Genomic DNA, 24,256 nt, shown 5'->3' on the forward strand with positions numbered 1-24,256 from the left:
ATTTCAAAAGCTGAACAGACGTTTTGTGGCATTTTGTGTGAGACTTGTCAAATATAAACTACTTCACAAGATGTAAACACTGCTCCAGAAGCACTTCTAGTTTCATTTTTATTCATTTTAGTTTTAAAACTTACATAAATAATTAAATCTTAAATATGTTTGCTTACGTAACATTTTGATTCAGTTATAAATGGTCTGTTGGTTGTATTTTGTTCAAACGTTGTAGTGTTCAAAAATTGAACAGGAAGTTTTTCTGGACCACCGTTGCTTAAGAAGATTTCCAAAATGGTCTATAGACAGTTAGCTCGAATGGTTTGCTCGAACTTCCGGTCCGTGTTTGGTTAAATTATAAAATTATATTATATTTTATATTTACTTTATATAAAATATTTTTTATTCTTTGCAGTGGTCTACCGTAAGTTAAGTTTGGGCCACATAACGTTTGTTTATGTTGTTGCCGGTAAAACAATACATAACGCAAGCTATCCATTAGTTGGAAAGTAGCTCATAAACTTGGTTACACACTCTTTTTGTTCAGATGAAACTTTTGGAGCAAGAGTTGTGTGTTGTTTATGAAGTTTTAAGTATTCTGCTGTCTAATTTCTGGGCTTTCCCCAGTAGGTTTTGACTCACTAGGTCCCATTGGCTATTGTTTACTTGCACTTTGTACTTGAATCTTTCAGACCACCTCAATCAAAACTGTGCCTAGAAAGATTACTTGTTCAAAAAAATCAATACCCAACAATTTACCTCCTGGTTTCACTTTCAAAGCCAACAAAGAACTAGCTGTGTGTGGGCTGTCTTTCCAATACCTTCAAGTATTTCAAGCAGAGTCTCAGCTACTTCTAAATGCTATGGCTATAACAGCGCATGCTTCACAATCAAGGCACCTGATGTCCTCCAATGTTCTGTTCCAATTACAAAATAACCGTTGCTTATTCGGATGCGAGTTGGAAAGCAACTGGTGACTGCTATTAGAAACTGTCATGTCGGTGTGCGGAACAGAGAACACAAATGCAGACAAGATCAAATAAACATAGACTTTAATAACAAAAACAAAGCAAAAACCCACGAGGGGGTAAAACAACAACAACAGTGGAATATAACACACGGACTGAACAGGAACAATAAACTAACTAGACTAGACTAAAACAACACTTGACATATACTACGCTGACTAGACTGGATTGTGTCTCACGAAGCAGGAACAAGACTCACAGAGCAGAAACAATATGCAACAACTTGACAAGGTTTAGGATCAAAACGAAGAGGCACAGAAAACACAGGGGCATTAGGGAAACAAATCAAGAGGGGAACAGGTGCGGGCGTTAAATCATTACATAATTAATCATGAGGAAACGAGAGGGCGGGGACACAGACGAGACCGGCGAGAGCACATGGCACGCCAAAACAAAAAACGCCATGCCTCTCTCCACACTGAACACGTGGGTACTGCCACGATCCTGACACAGTACTAGAAAACCTGAACCGGAGAGCAGGATCGTGACAGAAACTTGATGCAGAGAAGGAAAATTGATAGGCAAATGGGGAGGATGCAATTTTATTGAACTTTTCTGGTGTTTTGGGGACTGCAAGTAATAACTCAATGTCCGTTTGGCTGCATGGCACACTGGTACATGACAATAATAGTACAATATTAAATGCACTATATTATAATCACATGAATTACAACAAAACTACTTAAAATAATTGATTCTGATCAATTATTGCATTCGTTGTGCTCACTATATTACTTACAGTATAGCATATGTAATATAGCATATGTAAAGTTTTTTTCCTCTAACAAAAATTTCTTCGTGCCTTAAAATGACTTAACTCTACACCCTTACCTCATTTAGTATACGCCAAATAATTAATATGTAAATTAGTCCCCGCCTCCACTCATTTGCAGCAGTTCGGACCATAGATTATATGTACAGATACTGCAATCGGCTCTTCCAGGCGCTTCCAAAGATGGTTTCTCCAGAGATCAGGCTGTCTGGCATCAATGTTAATTTGAAGTGATTAGTACCTAAGCTCATGTACTATAGGCAGGTTAAAATTGACAGTGAAAGGTCGTATATCATCTTCCATAATACAGCACTTTGTGTTTTTTAGTACCTGCTGTCCACAAAATTGGTTTTGGCTAGAAATTGACTCGAATGTGTTTTTCGTTCAGCCTGGTTTTTAGCTGACACGTTGTTCTGCATCTGATCTACAGTAGTTGGTATAGAGAAATATGATGGTCTGCTGCAGTAGACAGATATACTGGCTAATAGGTGAATTAAAAGCGTTCTTGCCTGTGTTTTTGTGAACATGGAGGTGAAGGGTTGAGCAGGGACACATCATTGGATTCACACTATGACAGTCATTAATTTCCTTCATTGTTCACTGAGTCATTGAGAGCCTGCGAAATAAAAGCAGAAGAGCAGATTACATCCCCCTCTCAGCCTGCATTATCGTATACGCTGCACTATTACTGCTGGCACAACTCTAATTACTGCAGAGGGAACAGAGAGAAAGAGAGAGATCCACATGTATTATTGACTCACATGTGTCATTCAGAATCATATATAAATCATGTATAATTTTTTCGGAAGTAAAGGGGGAGAGAAAGAAAACAGAAAGACAATATATGGGTCATTGATTTTATTAATATTTATAGGCATTTCATTTTAAACGGTTTAGGGTTAAACAGCCAGTACTGGACAGGTGGCAAAATTTGATTAAATTCGTTCTGGTATGGTTTTGTAAAATGTCTAATTGTTAGTTGAATGTGGCATGAGCCTACAAATCAGAGGGAATATTAATTAATTAATTAGTAAGTCAGAAAAATATATATATAATTCTGAGATGACTGGGAATGTTTAAATTGACTCCAATTAATGTAAAAAAACTTCACATATTTTTTTAGTTAAAATATTTAAGCATTTGAGAAAATATTTCCAAAAATAAAAAACAATGTATATCTATGAATGTGCACCGCATGCAGTCTTTATAGACCACTTCGGAAAATGTAAGCAACGCTGGCCCAATGCTGTTCCAGAAGAATGTCCCGTTTCAGTGTTTTTACACTGCACAAACATTTGAACAAAATCCAATCAACAGAAAATTTACAAACAAATCAAAATGTTAAACAAATATCTTCAAAGTGTAATTATATTTGTAAAATTACAAAAATAAATAAAACCGAAAGTGCTTCTGGACCAGTGTTTACATTAGTGTGTAGATTAGGGCAAACAATGTTGGTTTTCTGACTCAAATAAATTAATTATTCATCATATCTTTTCAACAAAGTAATTTACTATAAACATGTATATTTGATAAAAGTGCCCAACTTTTAAAATGTGAAAGCTCCTTGTCACGAATAGCGTGGAAGGAGCCAATTGCAGGCAGGCGGGGTTGCAGAGGTTAACAAGACAGATTTTATTTAAACAAAGAAACACAAAACAAAGACCCACGATGGGGTATAACAGAATAGCAGGATAATAAACAGGACGAAGACTAACTAACACTAAACTGAGATAACAACACTAGACATAAACTAAACTGGACACTTACTAGACCCACGAAACAGCAACAACAGGAACAGCCAATAACAGCAAGCATGGGAGGCAAACAAGAACAGGGGTACACTGAACGTAAAGCACAAACAACAATACAATGAAACATGAGGGCATTATAAAGGGTGACAAACAAAGGAAGATAACGAGGGGCAGGTGAAAAACATAAGACAGGGAGGGAGGCAATACAGGAAACGAGAGGGGAGGGGCCAATGACAGGACACGAGAAAGCACATGGAATGTCAAAAGATAAACACCCCATGGCTTTCTCACACAAAACATAAGGCTTTGTCACGACTCTGCCACAAGACCAAGAAAACCATGACAAGATAAGGCAGAGTCGTGACACCTTGGGTTTCTGTGTTGTTTAGGGAACAGCATATTAAGTGTATAATGGTCACTGTAATCGGTGTATTTTATATACTGTGTCATCAATACAGATTATCTAGAAATCACATACTCATCATGCTACCATTTAAAAGTCCAGGGTCACTTGACTGAATCACTGAATCTATATTTGTGGGCATATTTCTTTATAGGGCAGTAACCTTGCTGTTTAAATTGAAGGCCTGCTTGCATGTTTTTGTATGCGGTGCACATCCCTGTATTTTATTGCATGTTCTGCCTTTGAAATGGCTTTCCTTTTCAGCTGATTAAAATCACTTTCAACTTTTTTCTTTTCATTTTCACTCAAAAATATATCCAATTCTAAAAGTAAAGTGTGGCAAGCTGTATTTCAAATTGAATTTCCTTTCTTTGTATTTGTATGTGTGGGGGAAAACCAAAATACAGTTCTTACATCAAAAAGCATTCATGTGTCCCTGGTGCTTTAAACAAAGGATGCCTAAAAAGGATGAAAAAGTCGTAAAGACTTATGGTGCAAGCATCAATCTCCATTTATTCCATTTCTCTATTCTATTTATCACACAGACACTTTCAAAGTCTTAAAAAATAAGAAGTTGGCATACCGGAGATTCTTTCTTTCAAATGCTTCATTAATGGCCTCTTCCCAAGGTACAGTCATCTCAACTATGAGGACTGTCCTACAGGAGCTGGACCACAGAACCATGTCCGGCCGCAGGTTGGTCGCTGCGATTTCCAAGGGGAAAGTAAATCTGTGGTTTAAATCAACTCGCATTTCCCAATCCCTGGCTGTACTCAGCAGTCCTGAATCTAGGGTTAAGGGCTTGGCCCGCGGTTTCTGTCCCTCCCGAATAAAGGGTTGCCTTTTTAGCGAGTTAGCCTTGGTGTTTTGGGGGATAGTATTTGCTGCCACTCTCTTGGTCTCTACTGATGCAGCCAAGCACTTTAGTACTTGATTGTGGTGCCATGTGTATCTCCCCCGTGTCAAGTTCGTCTTACAACCCACAAGAACATGTTTGAGGTTTTCTGGAGCTGCACATAGGTGGCAGGCTGGATCCTGTCCACATCAAACATGCAGATTTGTTGGTGAGGGCAGCACATCATATGTAGCTCTTATGATAAAACTTAGCCTGTTTGTTTCCATACTCTACAGCTCACTCCAAGTGATTTTGCGCCGTTCAATGCCTTCCCACCTCATCAAATGGCCTTGCTGGGCTTGAGAGACTGCTCTGGCACATCTACTTGCTTACTCTTGATGCAAAACCTCCTCCACTACCAGGTGATGCTGTTCCTTTGGTGTCGCTTTTCGCCACGTGGGTGTGGTTGATGCCAAACCAAGTCCCCCTCTGCCATGTTGCACTTGTCCCACGATGTCCTTATGTCTGAGGGCTGTCTTTGCATCTCCTACCGCTGTTGTTGGGTTCCATTTCCTTCCTGTCGCTACTCTTGGAGAAGCATCTCTTACACAGGGATCACAGGATTCTTTGAGCGTCATCTCTAACCTTGTTTTGGTGCATTTATATCCCTCCACAAGGCTTGAAATGGGAAGAGAGAGAGCTCCATTCCCATATAGCCCTATGTTGCTAAGGCATCTTGGTAGCCCAAGCCATTTCCTCACTTGTGTACTCACCAATCTCTCCAGGTTGTTGGCGTGAGACACCGTGAGCTCATACATTGAAATTGGCCACATCAGGCGTGGCAACAAGCCAAATTGGAAGCACCGGAGTTTCAGCTTCCCAGGAAGAGCTGCATTATTGATTTTCTTGAGTCCACTGGCTGTCTCTTGCCTGAGTTGTTCCACCTGTTCGGCATCTTTAAGGTCTGTGGTGTACCACCATCCAAGGCTTTTGATGGGCTTTTCCGTGACCGTTGGTATGGGCTCACCCTTTATACAGAACCTGTCATTGGTAAGCCTGCCTTTGACAATAGAAATGCTGAGGGATTTACTTGATTTGACCTCCATTTGTGCCCAACTATTGTTCTCCTGGAGCTTATCCAGCAGCCGTTTTGGTTGTTACATGCTTTGGTTGTTGTGATGGTTGTCATGTAATCCATGTATGCCCTGATTGGAGGTAGGCGCAACCCATTTTTCAAACGCTCTCCTCCAACCACCCAATGCGATGCCCGGATTATTATTTCCATTGCCATTGTAAAAGCCAGTGGTGAAATTGTGCAACCTGCCATTATGCCAACCTCCAGCTGTTGCCACGTGGTGGTACTATCCTGTGTGATAATACAAGATTGGAGATCCTGAAAATATGCCTTAATCAGCTTTGTTACCTGATCTGGAACATGGAAGATGTTAAAGGCTGTCCACAGCAGCTCACGTGGCACTGCTCCAAAGGCATTGGCAAGATCTATAAAAACCACATGCAGGTCTTTCTTCTCCTTTTTTGTCATTTGCAACTGGTGCCAGATGATGTTCGCATGTTCCAAACATCCAGAGAAACCCCCTATGCCTGCCTTCTGCACTGAAGTGTCAATGAAGTTGTTTCTCTTCAGAAATCCTGAGAGTCTATTGGCCACAACGCTGAAGAAAATCTTACCTTCCACATTCAATAGGCTAATTTGGCAAAACTGGTCAATAGTTGAGGTGTTTTTCTCATTGGGGATCAGTATGCCTCCTGCCCTTCTCCAGACCTTTGGTATCACCTGCTTTTTCCATGCCACAGCCATTGATCTCCAAAGGTACATCAACACCCCAGGGGCTTTCTTGTAGAGCCTGTATGGTATACCGTTGGGTCCAGGAGTTGAAGCTGATCTTGCCGTTTTACTGCACACTCAACTTCGCTCCATTTGGGAGGCCTTGTATCCATCTAGTGTTCTGGTAGCTGAATTGGTGGCATGTCCTCTGGAATGGAGATTGGCTCATGCCTCTGATTATCGGAATACATTTTCCGTAGGTGTTCCTCAAAATCTGTTATAGGTACTTTAAGGGTCCCAGTTTTCTCCTTGCTAAAGATGCTACTGACGAACTTGTAAGGATCTTTGTAGAATGCGGTCCTGGTTCGCTCCTTCTTCTTACATTGCTTTCTCAAGCTCTCTGCTCTTGTAGTGCCTCTAGGCCCTTCCTTTCCTCTTCTGTGGCCTTCTTCCACTGTTTCCTCAGGTTCCTCCTTTCTCTGATAAGTCTGTTGATTTATTTTTGTCTCTCGGACTTAGGTCAGCCCGTTGTCTCCTTCTGTGACCTTGGGTTCTTGCTTTTCACTCCAAATCTCTCGACCCCATAGGTGTAGATGATTCCTCCCATCTTCTCCAGTTTTCTTTCAACATCTTCTTTTTGGCTTGCTAAAAGCTGGAATGGTTGCCCATTCTTTTTTGCAGGATTGAGGCCAAAGTATCTGAGGTCTTCTTACATCCATTTTCCTTTCTACTGCTTGCCGCGGCTGGGTAGTCTCCGGGTTGCTGATTGCTGGTAAGTTTATGCCTGGTTGGGCTTCGTCTGGGGTTCTGATACCCTGTTGGCTGTGGTGCTTGTCCTGCCACTGGGCTTCACCCGACTGATTTGCCCTACCTCTTGTGAAGTGTTGGTCAATGCGAGGCCCCTCACTAAGCTTTCTCAGGCCCTTCTTCCTGCCCTGATGGAATTTAAGACCTTTCTCTGATGTTTCCTTTGTCCAGCCACAAATGCATCTCCGTAGTTTCTGTCCTGTTGTTCCAACTTCTGCTGTGCTGATCTCTTGGTTATTTGTCATTTCCATCCCGAGGTCTGTTGCCATGTGATCCACCGATGAGTCATCTTGCGCCCCCACTCTCGCAGACCCATTACGTTTATGGTAATGGTTCCTGCCGACATGGGTAGCTAGCCCATGTCTGCCCCAGTGGGGTCTATTCCCTCCTGCCAGCAGTCTCTCCAGGCTGTCACCAGGTCTTTGCCTGGTTGTAAACTGCCCTTTCACAGCAGTCACTGGTTTTAACCAGATTATTCAGATTCGCTTAATATGACTAATTGTTATAATCCCACTATTTCAGCACAGTTGAATTGCCCAATAGGACATTTCCCACGCCTTATGCGGGGGAAGCAGTCAAGAATACGAATAGAGGAAAGGAGGTCTGAGGATTCACTGGTTCGTTGGTTAGGCATCCTCTGTGTTTATATATTGGTTAAGGTAAAGTATAACGTTAGGTTTGTCCCTTTTTAACTCAATGCTGGGTTGAAAATAGTGACAAGTAAAGACTGGTTATTTTCAGCTAACCTTGTTATCATTTTGATTTAAATAAAACATGTTGAACATATGTTGATTGTAATTGAAGTATCGTTTGAGAATACTTTTTGGTCAATTTGTTTTATTTTGTTTAAAAATAGTTTTAGTGTTTATTTTCTAAAAGCACTCTGAGTAGATTTGGTTTTAATGATCATCAGTGAAAGGGTTATGACTCATATGTTTTAACAGAACAGACTGCAATTTGAAGGAAGAGGAACAATAAATACTATTGAAACTATTTGTGATTTGTCTCTGCTTAGAAGGATTGTCTGGCAAAGGGAATTTTTTATAATATATTAAGAGAAGAAAAATATGAAACAGACCATTTAACTTTTATGCATCACTTAATAGTAATTTTCATGATTGGTCATCATTTACTCACCCTCAAGGTGTTCCAAACCTGTGTAAATTTTGTTATTTTGCTGAACACAAAGAAAGATATTTGGAAGGATGTTTGTAAGCAAATAGTTCTGTTTAGATTCCCACATTCTTCAAAATATCTTTTTTGTTCAGCAGAACAAATAAATGTATACAGCGTTGGAACAACTTGAGGGTAAGAAATTACAGAATTTTAATTGTGGGGTGAAGAGCAAAAAACACAGCTCCATATTTTGTGTGTTGTATTTGTTTTGACCAACAGAGGGCGCTGATCGTTATAGGAATTATCCTTCATACTCTACCAATTAGTAGCTCCTGCCAGTTTTTCCATTAACAAACTGGCAGCGCATTCCAAACTGCATAAATTATACCCTCAATAAGAGATCACACCTGTCATTTGTCAAACTGAAAATGACAAAAACAATTTTTCAAAATTCACAGACTTTAACCTTCCAAAACCTTCCTAAACCTTTGTATAAGGCATGAGATTGTTCACTAAGAAATGTAAAGACCAAAGCCAATATTAGCTTTCTGCAGTTTATTCTTCAAGGACAAAAATAACAAAAAGATCCAGTGACGGTGAAGGTCACTGCATCGAACCATTCGTTAATTTAAAGCCATCGCCTTTAGTTGGAGCCACCTTGACGTGTGAACGAGAACAGATGTCTACATGAATCTCACATTCAAATTCTATTGATTTGCGTATAGCTGTACATTCAAAATATCAAAACATCATCACTGAATAACAGGTGAAAAACAAATTGCATATGGAAAGATGTTTGTAAGATCTCCACACAGGGTCAGAGTTGAGAAGTCAAAGCTTGATGGATGGATTCCGTCACATAGTCGAGGTTTCGGCTGTTAATGGCACTAACATTCAGACAGCCATTGGGTAACAAGTAGATGTGTTTTCTCTGAGCCAAAAACTCAACCTGTTGAGCTAACAGAAAACATAAAATTAATACTTCATGTAATATTTTATATAATGCTTAAATGCATACACAAGTATAGTGTTTCTCAACAGGGGCATTCTGAGAACATTGGGGGCGCTGGAGGCCAGATGTTTGAAAACGGACGTTCAGGTGTTTTAGGTTTAGGTTTAGGTTTATTTCTTATATAGCACATTTCTGCTTCCACAAGGGCAGTCCAAAGTGCTGTACATTACATCCAATGATCATACAAAAAAATGGACAGAAACAAACATACCAAAAAGAAAACACATAACACAAATCTCCATTCATCTAAAAACATACAAAAATACATTAAAACAATACAGATGTTACACCTCTCCTAAACATGTTTAGAGTGCCACAGTACTTTGCCAGAGCCCACTTAATCAGGATCAAGGGACACGCTAAGGAAATGCTTTGTCAAAGCAGATTTTTTAAAATCATGACTAACACCTTAATTAAAATCAATCCTACGGATCAACGGTCACCATTGTAACTTAGTTAAAATTGGGGTTATTCTATCACTCCTCTTCCCTCCAGTCAATAATCTGGCAGCTGCATTTTGCACGAGCTGTAGTCTACCACTGAGTGAGGCAGTCCTGAATACAAAGAATTGCAATAGTCCAGCCTGGTTGATATAAAAGCATGGGTAATCTTCTCCAAATTACTCATGGATAGCATAGGTTTTATCTTAGCTATCATCCGAATAAAGTAGAAGCTTGTTTTCACCACTGTATTAACTTGTTTCACAAAGTTCATCTCTGAGTCAAAAACAACACCCAAGTTTTTTGCATGAGGATGGATGTTTTGAGATAGAGACCCTAGATGACTAGAGAAGCGGATTGGAACTTAAAGGTCCAAACACAATCACTACGGTTTTGGACTCGTTCAAGTGGAGAAAGTTCTTAGCCATCCATGCTTTTACTTCAGTGAGGCACTGAACCAATGTAGAACATGACTTTTTTTTCAGTGGGCGTTCGCGAATTTACACTAGTAAGCCAGGCAAGTTTAACTTTAATTTGCAATCGAATATTATCTGCAATAGGAGCATTGCTATAAATCTTTGAGCTGCAAATTAATTTAATTTAGCCGTGAATGTTTTGGCCACACATGCCACATGAATGTTGAGCGCGAGAGTGAGCGCAGCACGAAAGCAGTACTCGTGCCTTGTTGTGCACTCAAAATTCTCAAATCCTGCCCCGATAAGGCTCTTCATGCCGCTGAGGATAATATTTTATAAAGATAAAATCTTTTGTGAGCGGAAGCCGCATTGGCTTTAACCAATTACTTAAATCATAAAACATTCGAACAAGCCCCGAGACCACAACACCATCACCTCATCGACTGCACAAAACCAGAGAAAGCTGTAAACGCGTGTTCCCGCATCCTGACACCAAGAGAGTCAAAAGAATCAAACGGCTCGAAAACACACATACACGCAGACGAACCGTGACATCAAAGTTGCCAAAGATAGGCGTCTATATTACGGAAAGCAGTTCTTTGTAGGCTATGTATTTTAGAGAGGCGCAAAATGCTGTTAGTAATGTTTGGGCTTATACGTGTTTGTGTGCGTGTGCACACACTTTCGAGTGAGAGCTCTGTCATTGGGTGTTGCTACTGTATGTTACCTTTAATGCCAGCTGAGAGTGGGAGCAGATTTAACTTTTACAACAAGAGTATTAGCATGTGAAACAGGCCTAAATACCTGCACATTTCTACATTTGCTTACCTGTAAAGCCTTGGAAATATTTTCTGCTAAATGACTCTGTAAATGTAAATTAACTGTCTATTCTAGATTATAAGGAAATAATTTGTAATTATATTTATCTATTATTTTCTGTACTCACCAAATCATAACACTAAATATGAATACAAATTACCAGTGACAAACCTGTACACATCTGATGAAAGCACATGCTTTAAGCACATTTATTTCTACTTCAGTCAAATCAAATCTGTTATTTGGTCATATATAATATAAATATTTAAATAAAGAATATGTAAAATAAATGTTTAGCCCATTTATTTTTGGTGGGGGGCGGAAAGGGACCTGGATAATGGATTAGGGGGCGCTGGCCCAAAAAAGGTTGAGAACCACTGCACTGGTATATGTATTATACTGAGCTCCTCTTGTAGTGTTATCATTGTTTTTCCGATCTGCTAGCTCACCAGTATTGACTGAAAGTGGAATAATAATACACTTGTGTATGTACATGAAAATATAATCACTCACCATTGAGTCCAATGCAGCAGTAAAGCCCTCCAGGTTTTATTATGTTTTCCCAGCACCCTGGACTAGCCAAAAGACGCAGTCTTTCACGCAGCCATTCACGGATTAGCATGCAGCGAACAGCCATGGCCTTCAAACCATCTTGCCTGAAAAAAGCTTATTTGGCTGAATAAACAGTTTTTAGAGAGAATGGAAAGCGAGGAAAAAATTCATCACAGAATCATCTTGTTACATGTGTAATTTCACATTGGACATCCAAATGGAGATGTTATGAAATGGCAATTTCAGGAACACATTAAATAAAATGACCAGTTTGGACTCTTGTAACAGTCAGATATTAAAATATAAAACATAGAGGTCCCGAAGGGCTTGTCCATAACCTGAAATAACCTAGTCATTGACTTAAAATATATTAGTTTATTCATTCATTAATGATTTCTCTTTCTGTATGCAAGGCCATTTAATATAAATATAAATGAATATTAAATTTTATATCTTAAACAGTTAGATGTATATAGCTTCATGTGAAACCTATTAAGCTGGGTTGCAAAGTTTGTTGTAAAATGTTGGTAAAACTTTACAATAAGGTTGTATGTGTTCACATTAGTAAATGCTTTAGCTAACATCAAGCATATATTTTTAGCATGAATTAATCCTTGATAATATTAGTTAATGACATTACAATTATTCATGTCAGTTCATGCTTCATTAACTAATGTAAAAAAATGACAGCTTTTGATTTTGAAAATACACAAGTAAATGCTGAAATGAACATGAACTATAATGAAAGTGATAGTTCACACATAAATAAAAATTCTGTCATCATCTACTCTTGTCATTTCCGGTGGTTCGTTTGTCGCTGCCAGCGATTTGTTTGTATTCCTGCACTTGCACTTCGTTTTAATATTAGTGTATTTTATTATCGTTACTTATCACTGTCATTGCTAACTTATCCTGATATCTCAATAACCCTGTTGTCGTTATTTACTTGAAGATTCTAAACCAAAATTGATAGTTAACTTAACGCCGTTAGCATAGCATTAGCGTGTTAGCTTGCTTTCTGTTTACACTGTGGAATATAATCTTGCCTCTAGTTTGTCTTGTGTGCTAACTGTTTCTCTTTTTAAGCGTATATACTACGATTAGTTTAGCCTTCTCTGTCAGCTGCGAGGGTTTTATATGCAATAAATGCAGGGAAATAGTTAGGCTGACAGAGAAGATTTTAGAATTAGAGTCTCGCATCCAATCTTTATCTGAGGATAGTAAGAGTGTAAGGACCATAGAAAACACTTTGCATGCAAGCAACGTTAGCGCACACAGCTCGGTTCCGGTTAAAAATCCCCCGCAGCTGGGAAACTTCGTGACTGTGAGACGGTGTAGTCGCAGGACAAAACATCACTCAACCGTTCCGATTACAGTCTCGAACAGGTTTTCCCCGCTCAGTGACGCACCGTCTGAGAAACCTGCTGAAAGTGCCCTAGTTATCGGTGATTCTATTGTTCGGAACGTTAACATAGAGGCACCAGCCACCATAGTCAAATGTTTACCGGGAGCCAGAGCACCTGACATCAAGTCAAATTTAAATGTGCTGGCTAAGGCTAATCGTAAATTCAGTAAGATTGTTATTCACGTCGGCACAAATGATGTTCGACTCCGTCAATCGGAGATCACAAAAGGTAACATTAAAGAGGTGTGAGCTCGCAAGCACGATGTCAGACACTGTAATTTTCTCTTGCCCCCTCACTGCTTATCGTGGTGATGAGATTTATAGCAGATTATCATCACTAAATGGCTGGTTATCTGAGTGGTGCCTGCAGAATGATATAGTTTTTATAAATAACTGGAAGAGTTTTGAGGGCAGACCTGACCTGTTGAAACAAGATGGTCTCCATCCCTCCTGGGCTGGGGCTTCCCTTCTGTCTATAAATATGGAAAAAAGTCTTAATAATGCTAAAGCTTGACTCACTGGGGCCCAGGTCAGGGAGCAGACAGAATGGCTTAAACAACTGTCTGCTTGCCGCCTCACATCGCAGAATACACAAAATGTACAACATGTAATAATACATTCTCCCAAACATCATAAAATAGAGACTGTGTCTGTCCCCCGGATTAGCAAACATAAAATAGTGCGTAAACCTCTTGAAAATAATTTAATAAACGTTAAACAAATTAAACATGAACAAAATACAGATAATCAACTGTTAAGACTCTGATTGCTAAATATTAGATCTCTCTCTAATAAAGCACTTTTTGTTAACGATATGATAACAGATCATAAAATAGACATGCTCTGTTTGACAGAAACATGGCTAAAACCAGATGATTATATTACTTTAAATGAATCTGTCCCCCAAGATTATTATAATAAACATGAGCCTCGTCTAAAAGGCAGAGGGGTCACAGCACTTTACAATAACTCTATTAGCATTTCCCAGAAGTCTAACTCTAAATACAATTCTTTTGAAGTCATGGTACTTCATGTTTCAACACCTAATACTAAGGATAAAGCATTTTTTAAATTTATTCTAGCTATTGTATATAGGCCTCCAGGGCACCACACAGATTTTATTAAAGAATTTGGTGGGTTCTTATCAGAACTAGTACTGGCCGCAGATAGAGTCCTTGTCGTTGGTGACTTTAACAACCAAGTAGATAACGATACAGATGCCTTAGGAATGGCTTTCAAAGACACTCTTAACTCCATGGGCATTAGTCAACATGTGTCAGGACCCACTCACCTTCATAATCATACTTTAGATTTAATACTGTCTTACGGTATAAATGTGGACGCAGTTAAAATCCTTCAGCAGAGTGAAGACATTTCGGATCATTATCTGGTATTATGTTTGCTTCACTGGCCTACGGCTGCAAATAAAACTCCTTGTTACAAATATGGTAGAACAATAACTTAAACTACCAAAGATGCGTTTCTCGATAATCTGCCTGAATTGTCTCAAATCGCTAGCATGACAAATAACGTTGAAGATCTTGACATTACCATTGAAAATTTTAACTCCACCTTCTCGGAAATGCTAGACACAGTTGCTCCTCTACGTTTAAAGAAGATTAAAAATGGCAGCCCAATACCGTGGTATAATGAACACACTCAGGCTCTAAAGAAAGCGGCCCGAAAAATGGAGCGCAACTTTAAGAAAACTAAATTAGAGGTATTTCGTACAGCATGAAAGGATAGTATTCGAAAATACAAGAAAGCCCTAAAAACGTCTAGATCCGCCTACTTTTCATCACTAATAGAAGAAAACCAGCACAACCCTAGGTTTTTATTTAACACAGTGGCTAAATTAACAAAAAATAAATCGTCAGCGACTTTAGATCCTGTATATCAGCATAACAGTGATGAATTTATGAACTACTTAACAAAAAAGATCCAAGATATTAGAGAAAAAATTATAATGATGCAACCAGAAGTAAAACCCGCTAAACAAACTAACTACAGCACCCATAAGGAGAAATTATTTTCTTCCGTAGATCTCGATGAACAGTCCAAAATCATTAGATCATCTAAATCAACAACATGCATGCTAGACCCTATAACTACAAATCTAGTGAAAGAGATGCTCCCAGAAATTATAGATCCTCTTCTTTGTATTATTAACTCATCTCTGACATTAGGACATGTGCCTAAAGCATAAAAGGTGGCTGTTATAAGGCCCCTTGTCAAAAAAACCCAACTCGACCCTACAGGCCTATAGGGAACTACAGGCCTATATCGAATCTACCTTTCATATCTAAAGTTCTGGAAAAAGTAGTTTCAACTCAATTATGCTCCTTCCTCCAAAGGAATGACATCAATGAAGAATTCCAGTCTGGATTTAGAGCATGTCACAGTACAGAGACTGCTTTGATCAGAGTTACAAATGATCTGCTATTGGCGTCTGACCGAGGTTGTATCTCGTTATTGGTGCTGCTAGACCTTAGTGCTGCATTCGATACCATTGACCACAGCACACTCCTACATAGACTCGAAAATTATGTCGGCATTAAGGGAATAGCTTTGAAATGGTTTAAATCTTATTTATCCGACCGTTTTCAATTTGTAGAAATAAACAATGAGGTGTCACGCAAATCGCAAGTCCAGTACAGTGTACCACAGGGCTCAGTCTTAGGGCCTCTGCTCTTTGCATTATATATTATACACTAGGAGATATAATAAAGTGACACGGAGTTAGGTTTCACTCTTATGCTGCTGATACTCAACTTTATATTTCCTCGAAGCCTCATGAAACACAGCAGTTCCAGGAATGCAGGAATGCATAGGCGATATAAAAAACTGGATGAGTAACAACTTTTTTTGTGTAAGAAGTGTTACTTACTGTATTGGACCGAAAACCGCCATATATAACAACCAAGAATACTGCTTAACTATTGACGGATGTTCCATAAAACCCTCATCGTCAGCTAAGAATCTTGGCATTCTATTCGACAGTAATCTGTCATTTGAGAGCCACGTCGCCAACACCTTTAAAATTGCGTTTTTCCATTTTAAGAATATATCTAAACTACGTCATATGCTGTCACTGTCAAATGCAGAGAAGTTAATTCATGCATTCATGACATCAAGACTAGATTACTGTAATGCACTTTTAGGTGATTGCCCTGCAGGCTTATTACAAAATCACCAACTGGTCCAAATCGCGGCTGCTCGAGTTCTTACACGTACAAAAAAGTATTAGCCCGGTTCTGTCAACCTTGCACTGGTTACCTATAAAGCATCGCATTAACTTTAAAATCTTGCTTATTACCTATAAAGCCCTACATGGTTTAGCTCCTCAGTACTTGAGTGAACTCCTCTTGTATTACAGTCCTTCACGTGCATTACGCTCTCAGGCGTCCTGTCAGTTGGTAATACCTAGAATTTCAAAATCAAGTGCAGGTGGTAGATCCTTTTCCTATCTAGCGCCTAAACTTTGGAATAGTCTTCCCTGCACTGTCCGGGAGGCAGACACACTCTGTCAGTTTAAATTAAAGACTAAAGACGCACCTTCTTAATCTTGCATACACTACACTTCCATAATATAAACCCTCTGAGGGTTTAGGCTGCATTAGTTAGATCAACCAGAACCACGAACACAACTGATGTACTTGTTGCATCAAAGAGTGCAGAACAGTACTCTACTCTCAGCCAGTCTTGTCTCATTGTTCCAAGGTTACCACAGTGAGCAGGATACAGTTCATGCCCAGACCTGATGATGAAGCGGAGAATGGGAAGCGTCGACCTGACAAGAGCTGAGATGATAGAGCTGCATAAAGAAGGACGCGGCGACTTGACACGTCTTCACTACAAAATTTAAAATGCTATTAGATTATTAATGATAATCTTAAATCTATAATTTACCTTATTAGTAAGTTTATTTATTTTTATTTAGCCTTGTTGTGCAAGCACTGTGGAGCTTGTGCAGAGGCAGCAGCTTTTGCCAGAGGGGAACTGGAATCCCCAGGTTAGGCCTGGGTTCTCCTGAATTTTTTTTCTCGATTGGAGTTTTGGGTTCCTCGCCACCGTTTGCATACTGTATTGCACTATTTGCCTGGCCGGGGGGGCTGCTTTAGAATTTTAAAGTTTTACATAATTAATATTGCATATAGGAATTTATAGTCTGTTTAATATTTGACTTGTGTTTCTCTCTCCTTTATTTTACTATCACTTTGATAAATGCTGTAAAGTATTGTTCATTGTAACATTGTATGTTAACTAATACATTAGAAAATGTTCCAACATTATTGTGAAGTGTTACCGAAGTTGTTCATTTGGATACAGTTAATCATATTTTGTCAAAACATGGGCAAATAATAATTTGAAATAATAATATCTTAATCACTTAGACTATTAGCTTACCACTCGGCTAGATGGGCAGGGTTGCTCAGCACAGTGGCCACCACTCTCGCCCCGTCCATTGAAGGGCAGGACCAAAGTGTCTGAACAAGTCTTTCAGCTTGAGATTGTACAGCCAACAGGTTCTGCCTTAGCACGCAAAGAAGATGCCCAACTCTTTCACCTGAGATAGCAATTATCCATGTAATTTTATCATGGCGGCCAAGAATATCATTTAACGGGACAGTTCACCCAAAAATGAAAAAATGAAGATTCTGTTATCATTTACTCGCCCTCAAGTTGTTCAAAAACTGTACAAAATTATTGGCTCTGTAGAACACAAAAGAAGATATTTTAAAGAATGCCGGGAAACTAAACCATTCTGGGGCACCATTGACAACCAAGTACTGTGAAAGTCAATAGAACTGTTTGGTTATACACATTCTTCCAAATATATACCTTTTATAGTGTTAAGCAGAACAACGAAATTTACACAGGTTTGAAACAATCTGAGGGTGAGTAAATAATGATAGAATTTTTATTTTTGGCTGAACTATACCTTTAAGTTCATTGTTTAAACAATGTACAAGCAATTCACTGTACAAACAACATGTTCTTTCCCTCAAAACCATAACACAACTCTTGAACTACGTAAACTATGGCTAATGAAAAACTTTAAATAAACCGTTACTTTAATTCTAACAGAAAACGTACCATAGAGGCCAAAGTTGTGGGAAAAAGACTGAGCGCAGAGCACTTCCAGTCCCAAAGACACGAAGTGCCGAACGGCCCAGGCATCCTGCTCTAAAGAGCCACTGCACAATCCTTGAGCAGGAATCAGGATAAATGGAAACAACTGACGCTTCTAAATAAACACAAACAGAAATAATTAGTCTAAAAGACTTTTTGTCTAAAGTTATTCCCAGAGCCGATCCTTCCTATACTCAGACTATGCAGGTTGTGTAGGGCCCCTGCACCACGAGGGGGGCCCCTTGAGTACCGAATCAAAAACACTATTGTAAACAAGGCGCTATTTTTATAACTTGTGGATTCAACTTTAGAGGAATCATTTGGAAATTTCCTTTTTAATATTTACTTTATTTAATTACTTTCACATACTCGGATATCACGCAGTGGACGGCAGGTAATGACATACGCATGATGTGCTAATATGTGTATTTACAAATGACAGCGTTTGCATTTTATTGTTTTTGACAGCTAGATGGTGCCAGAGACGCTCGTTTTGTCAATTTAAGTGTGTTAATTGATTAATTATTTTAATTTTGTATAATTTACAGTTATGTTTATATCTAATTTTAATTGTAATTTTGTACAAGGGCCCCTCACAAGTTTGCTTAGGGCCCCCAGACATCTAGGATCGGTGCTAGTTATTCCTGATATAACATCCCCAATATATCAAAAACAACTGATTCCCCCTGTGGCTTATAAAAACCAACTGCTGCACCTAAATAACTAAAAACAATCAATTATATATTAGTCTGATAAGATCAAAGCAGCATCTTCTGTTAGCAGTGTAGTGGCCAAACTATTATTTTACTCATTTCACAGTGTTCCGAGACCCTGTTAAGGATGAAGAAACGTGAAAGGTGTTTGAAAGTCTCTGCTGAGATGCTCAGCTGAAGTATGTCTATGATTAAAAAACATTTTATTCATGAGACCGCACCATCGTGACCTCAGCTACACGTTTCCACTCCTCCTGAGAGAGGTCAGCGCCAGTGGGACTGTGCCCAGAAGCAAACAAGACCACTACACTGTGATCTGGAGCATTTTCCAAATCATGCAGCATGCCATCCACGCACACCCCGCTGGATTCAGCATCCCAGTACCGGTAGTATCTAACATCCTCGAATCCTGTAGCCTTAAAGATGTCTGCCAGTGATTCTGCAAAAACCAACAATTGCTTGGTGTATTATGTTGAACACTGTATGATGCTCTGACAACTTCCAAAATATTTGTAGGGTTCATCTGCAGTCTTGGTTTAAAAGTGCTGAACTATATACAATACAAATTTGGACGTTTTTGATGGAATAGATTCTAGAACTCAATCAAATTTTTACAGTGTACAGTTATTTTCAAGAAGACATTGTGCATACAAGCATGTATTTTAGGTATAAAAATGGCATAATTTAAGTTTCAGGTATTTGGGCTTGGTTTTGTTAGGCAGATCTGGCAACCATGATAGTACTGTATGTTTATGCTGTGTACTCACCATCACAAGGAGAGGAGAGGAAGACGGATCCACTCCAGGAAGAGCCGGAGCAGAAGCAGGTTCTCAGCAACTCAGCACCCAGACGAACTGCCCCAGTACATCCTACTGTTTGGACACCGAACACCTATTACAATTCCAAATACACTTTCACTAAGCCAGTTCATTTGTCCATTTGGAAGTTTAGTTCCATGTAAAACAGTCTAACATCTCACATGCTCAGGAATATTTACTCTCATGCTATTGTGGATCCAGAATACACAGTGTAGGCTATAGCAGACGTTTTCTTTCCAATGGATGTCTTTGCTCTTCATTTAACGTCTTGCTGGTTCAAATTGGTTGAAAAGTTTTAAAGAAAAATAATTCGTAGCCAGGGGTTGTCTTGGGCCTCAAATGACACGATTAATAGAACATACAAAAGGATTTTTACAACAGCAGTTCAGCAAGGTGCGAGCTATGGTGAAACCATGCAACATGAAAACCAACATTAAACTATTGTACCAGTGTGATCTTCATCCGTTCAATGACAGTAAAGTGATCAAAGGAGGCTTCTGTTCTGTGTGTCTAATCCTTTGCCATCATATCTTTCCTATAAGTCAGCTATACGAAAGCTTTATATTGTTTATATTTAGCACTGACATTTAATGATAGCTCTGTCCAGGTTTACACCATCAACAAACAAACTACAAATGTACCTTCAGGACATTATCTGTGTATTCAGCTTGCCAGTCTCGGTTGATGACAAGCAAGATTGGGGATTACCATAAGCATTCAACAATTGTGTGGATTTATATTAGAAATTGCTCTATTTGGTCTACTTCAATGATGTTGGTTACAGGAAAATGGTTAAATGTTACCCTGCTTTGCAGTATAGCTGGGCTGTCTGTTCCCAATGCAAGTTCTGTTGCCCTCCTGCTGAATTCTGGGATACCGAGGACAGGTGTGTACTCTGGGATAAGAGTGGGGTCTGTAGCGATCTGCTGCATAATTTTTCGTATCAGAGGAAGCCATGTGGTTTGTCCGTGCTCTCCTAAATACTCTGGTCACAAACATAAATATTAAATTACAGGTGCTTTATGCAGTTCACAGTGATGTGATTTCATACGTGCGGCCAAAGTCATTGCTGTATTGTAAACTCATCACATTATCATATTTCTGTCACAACCCCGTTATATAGAAATAACACATATTCTAACATTATTAAAAACTAGCCTACATTATACAACTATATTAATTTGTACGGTGTTTAGGCCTTATTCCAGTTCTGTGTCCATCTGCCAGGAAAAAAATACCACCAACAGAGCCCGAGACAGTTTTCATCCAAGTCAACACAACTCCTATTATAACCAATGCATTAAAATGTAGGCTACAGTATGTGATGCTTTTTTCCTTATTAGGGAAACAATACAGTGCAAGTTTGTGACCAGTGGAGAGCATAGGTAATAAAAGTCACTCACCCCTCCCTGCAAGATTAACTTTATTGGGGTGCGTATCACGCTTGAAATCCTCTATAAACTTCTTCGCGCTTGACGCGAACGGCGCGTCCCCAAACACAGACCGAGCTGACATCGCGTGCGTGCGCGCCGCGTTATCTCACAGCAAACTCGAGATCTTCCTCAGTGCAAGGCGATTTGTTTACTGTCTGTTGCCAAGATGCGATGTGACTGTTTCCTAGCAACGACTTGGGATGGCACTCATTTACTCGCATAGCGAACTGAAGGCTTGCATTTGTATTTCTGCCAAAATGACATGACAAAAATGTGACTTAAACACGCTTAAAAAGAAACCTGGATGCATCATCAGTTGCTTCTGCTGCTTTGCAGCTCTAGTCATGAAAGAACGTCTTTAATTCACAAGTGGAGCACAAACATTACATAAACATGCATTATATAAATAACCTTTATTGCTTAACATGACTTGCTGTTTTTTATTAGCATTAAAACATTTAAGTTTTTACAATTTTTCAACACGAGTAATAACAAACATTGACAGATTATTACATTTTTCCTCCCCACGGGATAATCACGCTTTCACAGTGTCCAATAAAACTTTGCAAAGCCACACATGACTGGCATGTAACAATCTTAACCCTCCTCTTTCTCCTCATCCTCATCCTCATCCGCTGTCATTTCAATGGGATTCACTACAAAGGGGAAAAAATAGCTTTTTAGTACAAACCAGAATGCAGCATTGTAATGTGTTGAAGTACATTTCTATACTTCATTCTACACTACATTTAGTTTTTATATTATAAATGACCCACAAATATGAAAGCATAGAGAATTGAAACTTGTATAAATTCAAACGGCAACTATCGAGATGCTTCGTTTTCGAAACAACTTCTTTAAAAAAACTAAGAATAAAAGTTCAAATAAAACTTACACTTACATGTAATATGCTGACCAGAAATATACACGGGTCCTTTTCCAGTGCACAGTTTAAAGGTGACAGGAGGTGTAAGTTCCAAACTAGAAAAACTGATCTGAAACACAAAGATATTTGTACACCCACAGAGAAAACAATACGCAGTGTAAAGCATATCATCATGCAAACCATCACATTCACCATTGGCATACAGTGGCGTAGGGTGGCAATTGGTAACGGTTTGGATCCGACCCCGTCGCAAACGGTCACCACATGCATCTCGTCTCCTGCTTCCTCGCCGAGACATATCTGTGAATCCATGAAAACCTAGTATCACTGCTTTGTTTGTAGGTTATTAGGCCCATAATCATACAAAAAGGCTTGGAACCCTAAACTAATTTGGATAACAAAAACAAATTCTTAGAAGTAAGTTTATAAACAGAATTAACAGAAGACTGGCATTACCGTTTTGATGAAAAGCTGGTTCTCCAGAAGATCATCATCTGCTTTAAAGACAGCTGTGGTCTCGGAACCACCGAGTACACAGCCTTTCAGGAATTACAACAGTAAAGTAAGGAAACATATTCATATTATAAAAACAATGCTGATTATTGGTTTGCATGTACAGTATGTTTTTGTTTATAAGCTTTGGAAACAAAACTGGCCTTTTTTCAGCAGAGAAAGTGAATATATACAGGACAGAACTCAAGCTGCTTACCCCAAACCACGCATGCTTTGTCAGACACGGACGATGAGCTGGACAAATCAGACAGACCTACTGAAAACATAGAGTCATTCTCGACAAAACAGGTTTTCATTTCAACCGGCAACCTTTCGACCAGCAACATTTCATCAAGCACCATATTGGATAACATCAACCCTTAAAGTTTTGGCGCCGCTGTTGCTTTAAATACAAAGCCAATGAAATCGAGAGGGAGGCGCATTAAACAGGCATCTATTTTTAAGGTGGAACGAATATTTCGGCGAATAAGGAGCTGGCAGGTGAGGTGAGGAAACGTTCATTGATATTAAAAGACTCACAACGTTTGTTTGTGCGGATGTAGCTTTGCCCCAATCGTAAATGGATTCATAGACCACCGTGATAAAACCTTTCGTGATGAAATATCAACAACTTGCAAAGAACAACCACAATACACTATCAAATAATAAAAGTGTATGTTAAAGATTAAACAAAATGACTGTTTCGCTATAATACAAAAAGTTATTATCGCCACTATCATCGACGCCAACTGAGCGACAAAAAACTGCACCCTGATCATCTTTAAGACCCGTTAGAGGTGTTGAAATGTGTGATGAATTTCAGGTGTTTTTTTGGCTAAGAGTGTGATACTCTAAATCAGACACCAGATGGCGCTCTATGACTTCATCAAATAGGTTGCCCAGTGGGTGTCTTTCGCGCAGCAAATTTCAATTTTTTGTTTGATTGTATGTATTTCAATAATCAATGAAATATTGCATTGCTTGCTCTTTCCTTTTAAACATGTTCACAAACCACGTTTAACCAAAGGTTATTTTAGTTTACTAAAATTAAAACTTTGAAAGCATGTTTGTTTATTGAAATCAAATCAAATAATGTCCTAAAAATTATTGGGAAAAAAAAATTGAAATGTTGCCTCAGAAATAAACTGTTTAAAAAACGTTTAAAGCACTAAAATTATAATAATAAACAAAACTACAAATGAATTAATCTTATATAGCAACATAAAAAATAAACAAATAAATAACAAAATGACAAAAGCATATAACAAAGTTGCTAAATATTTAACTAAAATTAATTAATCATAAAAATCTAAAAATAAAAGCTAATTTAATATATTCATAAAAATGAATAAAATCAAATCTATAATAACTCTGCCTGGATAGACTTTTAACACTGTAAGTGATTGTTTCTATTTTGTTTTGTTTTGTTCTGTTCTGTTCTATTCCATTTATGTTTTTTTTCTATACAAGAATGAATGTAACCTTAGTTGAAAATTATTTTACACAAGTAGGCAGGGCTGTATGTTAACTTTTTTGCAGATAGCACTGGTGCTACAGAGGTTTAAAGTTTTGTAGCACCGCTCAAACAGTTGTTGCACAAGTATAAAAACGTCTGTAGTCATCTTCAAAGTGCAGGTCATCACAT

General features: G+C 38.7%; 2 protein-coding genes across 2 annotated transcripts; both read right to left on the minus strand.

Annotated features, from left to right (window-relative positions):
- Positions 1–420: 420 nt before the first annotated feature.
- got1l1 (glutamic-oxaloacetic transaminase 1 like 1) lies at positions 421–21,376 on the minus strand. Its single transcript, XM_057357117.1, has 8 exons — positions 21,204–21,376; positions 20,604–20,785; positions 19,750–19,873; positions 19,204–19,421; positions 18,234–18,384; positions 17,544–17,703; positions 11,693–11,835; positions 421–9,449 (listed from the first exon to the last, which is right to left on the minus strand). The coding sequence occupies exons 1-8, from the start codon at positions 21,313–21,315 to the stop codon at positions 9,310–9,312; spliced, it is 1,230 nt and encodes a 409-aa protein (XP_057213100.1). The 5' UTR covers positions 21,316–21,376; the 3' UTR covers positions 421–9,309.
- A 281-nt stretch (positions 21,377–21,657) lies between these two features.
- Positions 21,658–23,520, minus strand: npm2a (nucleophosmin/nucleoplasmin, 2a). The gene is made up of 5 exons (XM_057357118.1): positions 22,829–23,520; positions 22,576–22,658; positions 22,312–22,419; positions 22,135–22,228; positions 21,658–21,889 (listed from the first exon to the last, which is right to left on the minus strand). The coding sequence occupies exons 1-5, from the start codon at positions 22,983–22,985 to the stop codon at positions 21,831–21,833; spliced, it is 501 nt and encodes a 166-aa protein (XP_057213101.1). The 5' UTR covers positions 22,986–23,520; the 3' UTR covers positions 21,658–21,830.
- Between the last annotated feature and the right edge of the window lie 736 nt (positions 23,521–24,256).

The sequence above is a fragment of the Triplophysa rosa genome, linkage group LG17 (assembly GCF_024868665.1).
Source record: "Triplophysa rosa linkage group LG17, Trosa_1v2, whole genome shotgun sequence".
Classification (NCBI taxonomy): domain Eukaryota; kingdom Metazoa; phylum Chordata; class Actinopteri; order Cypriniformes; family Nemacheilidae; genus Triplophysa; species Triplophysa rosa.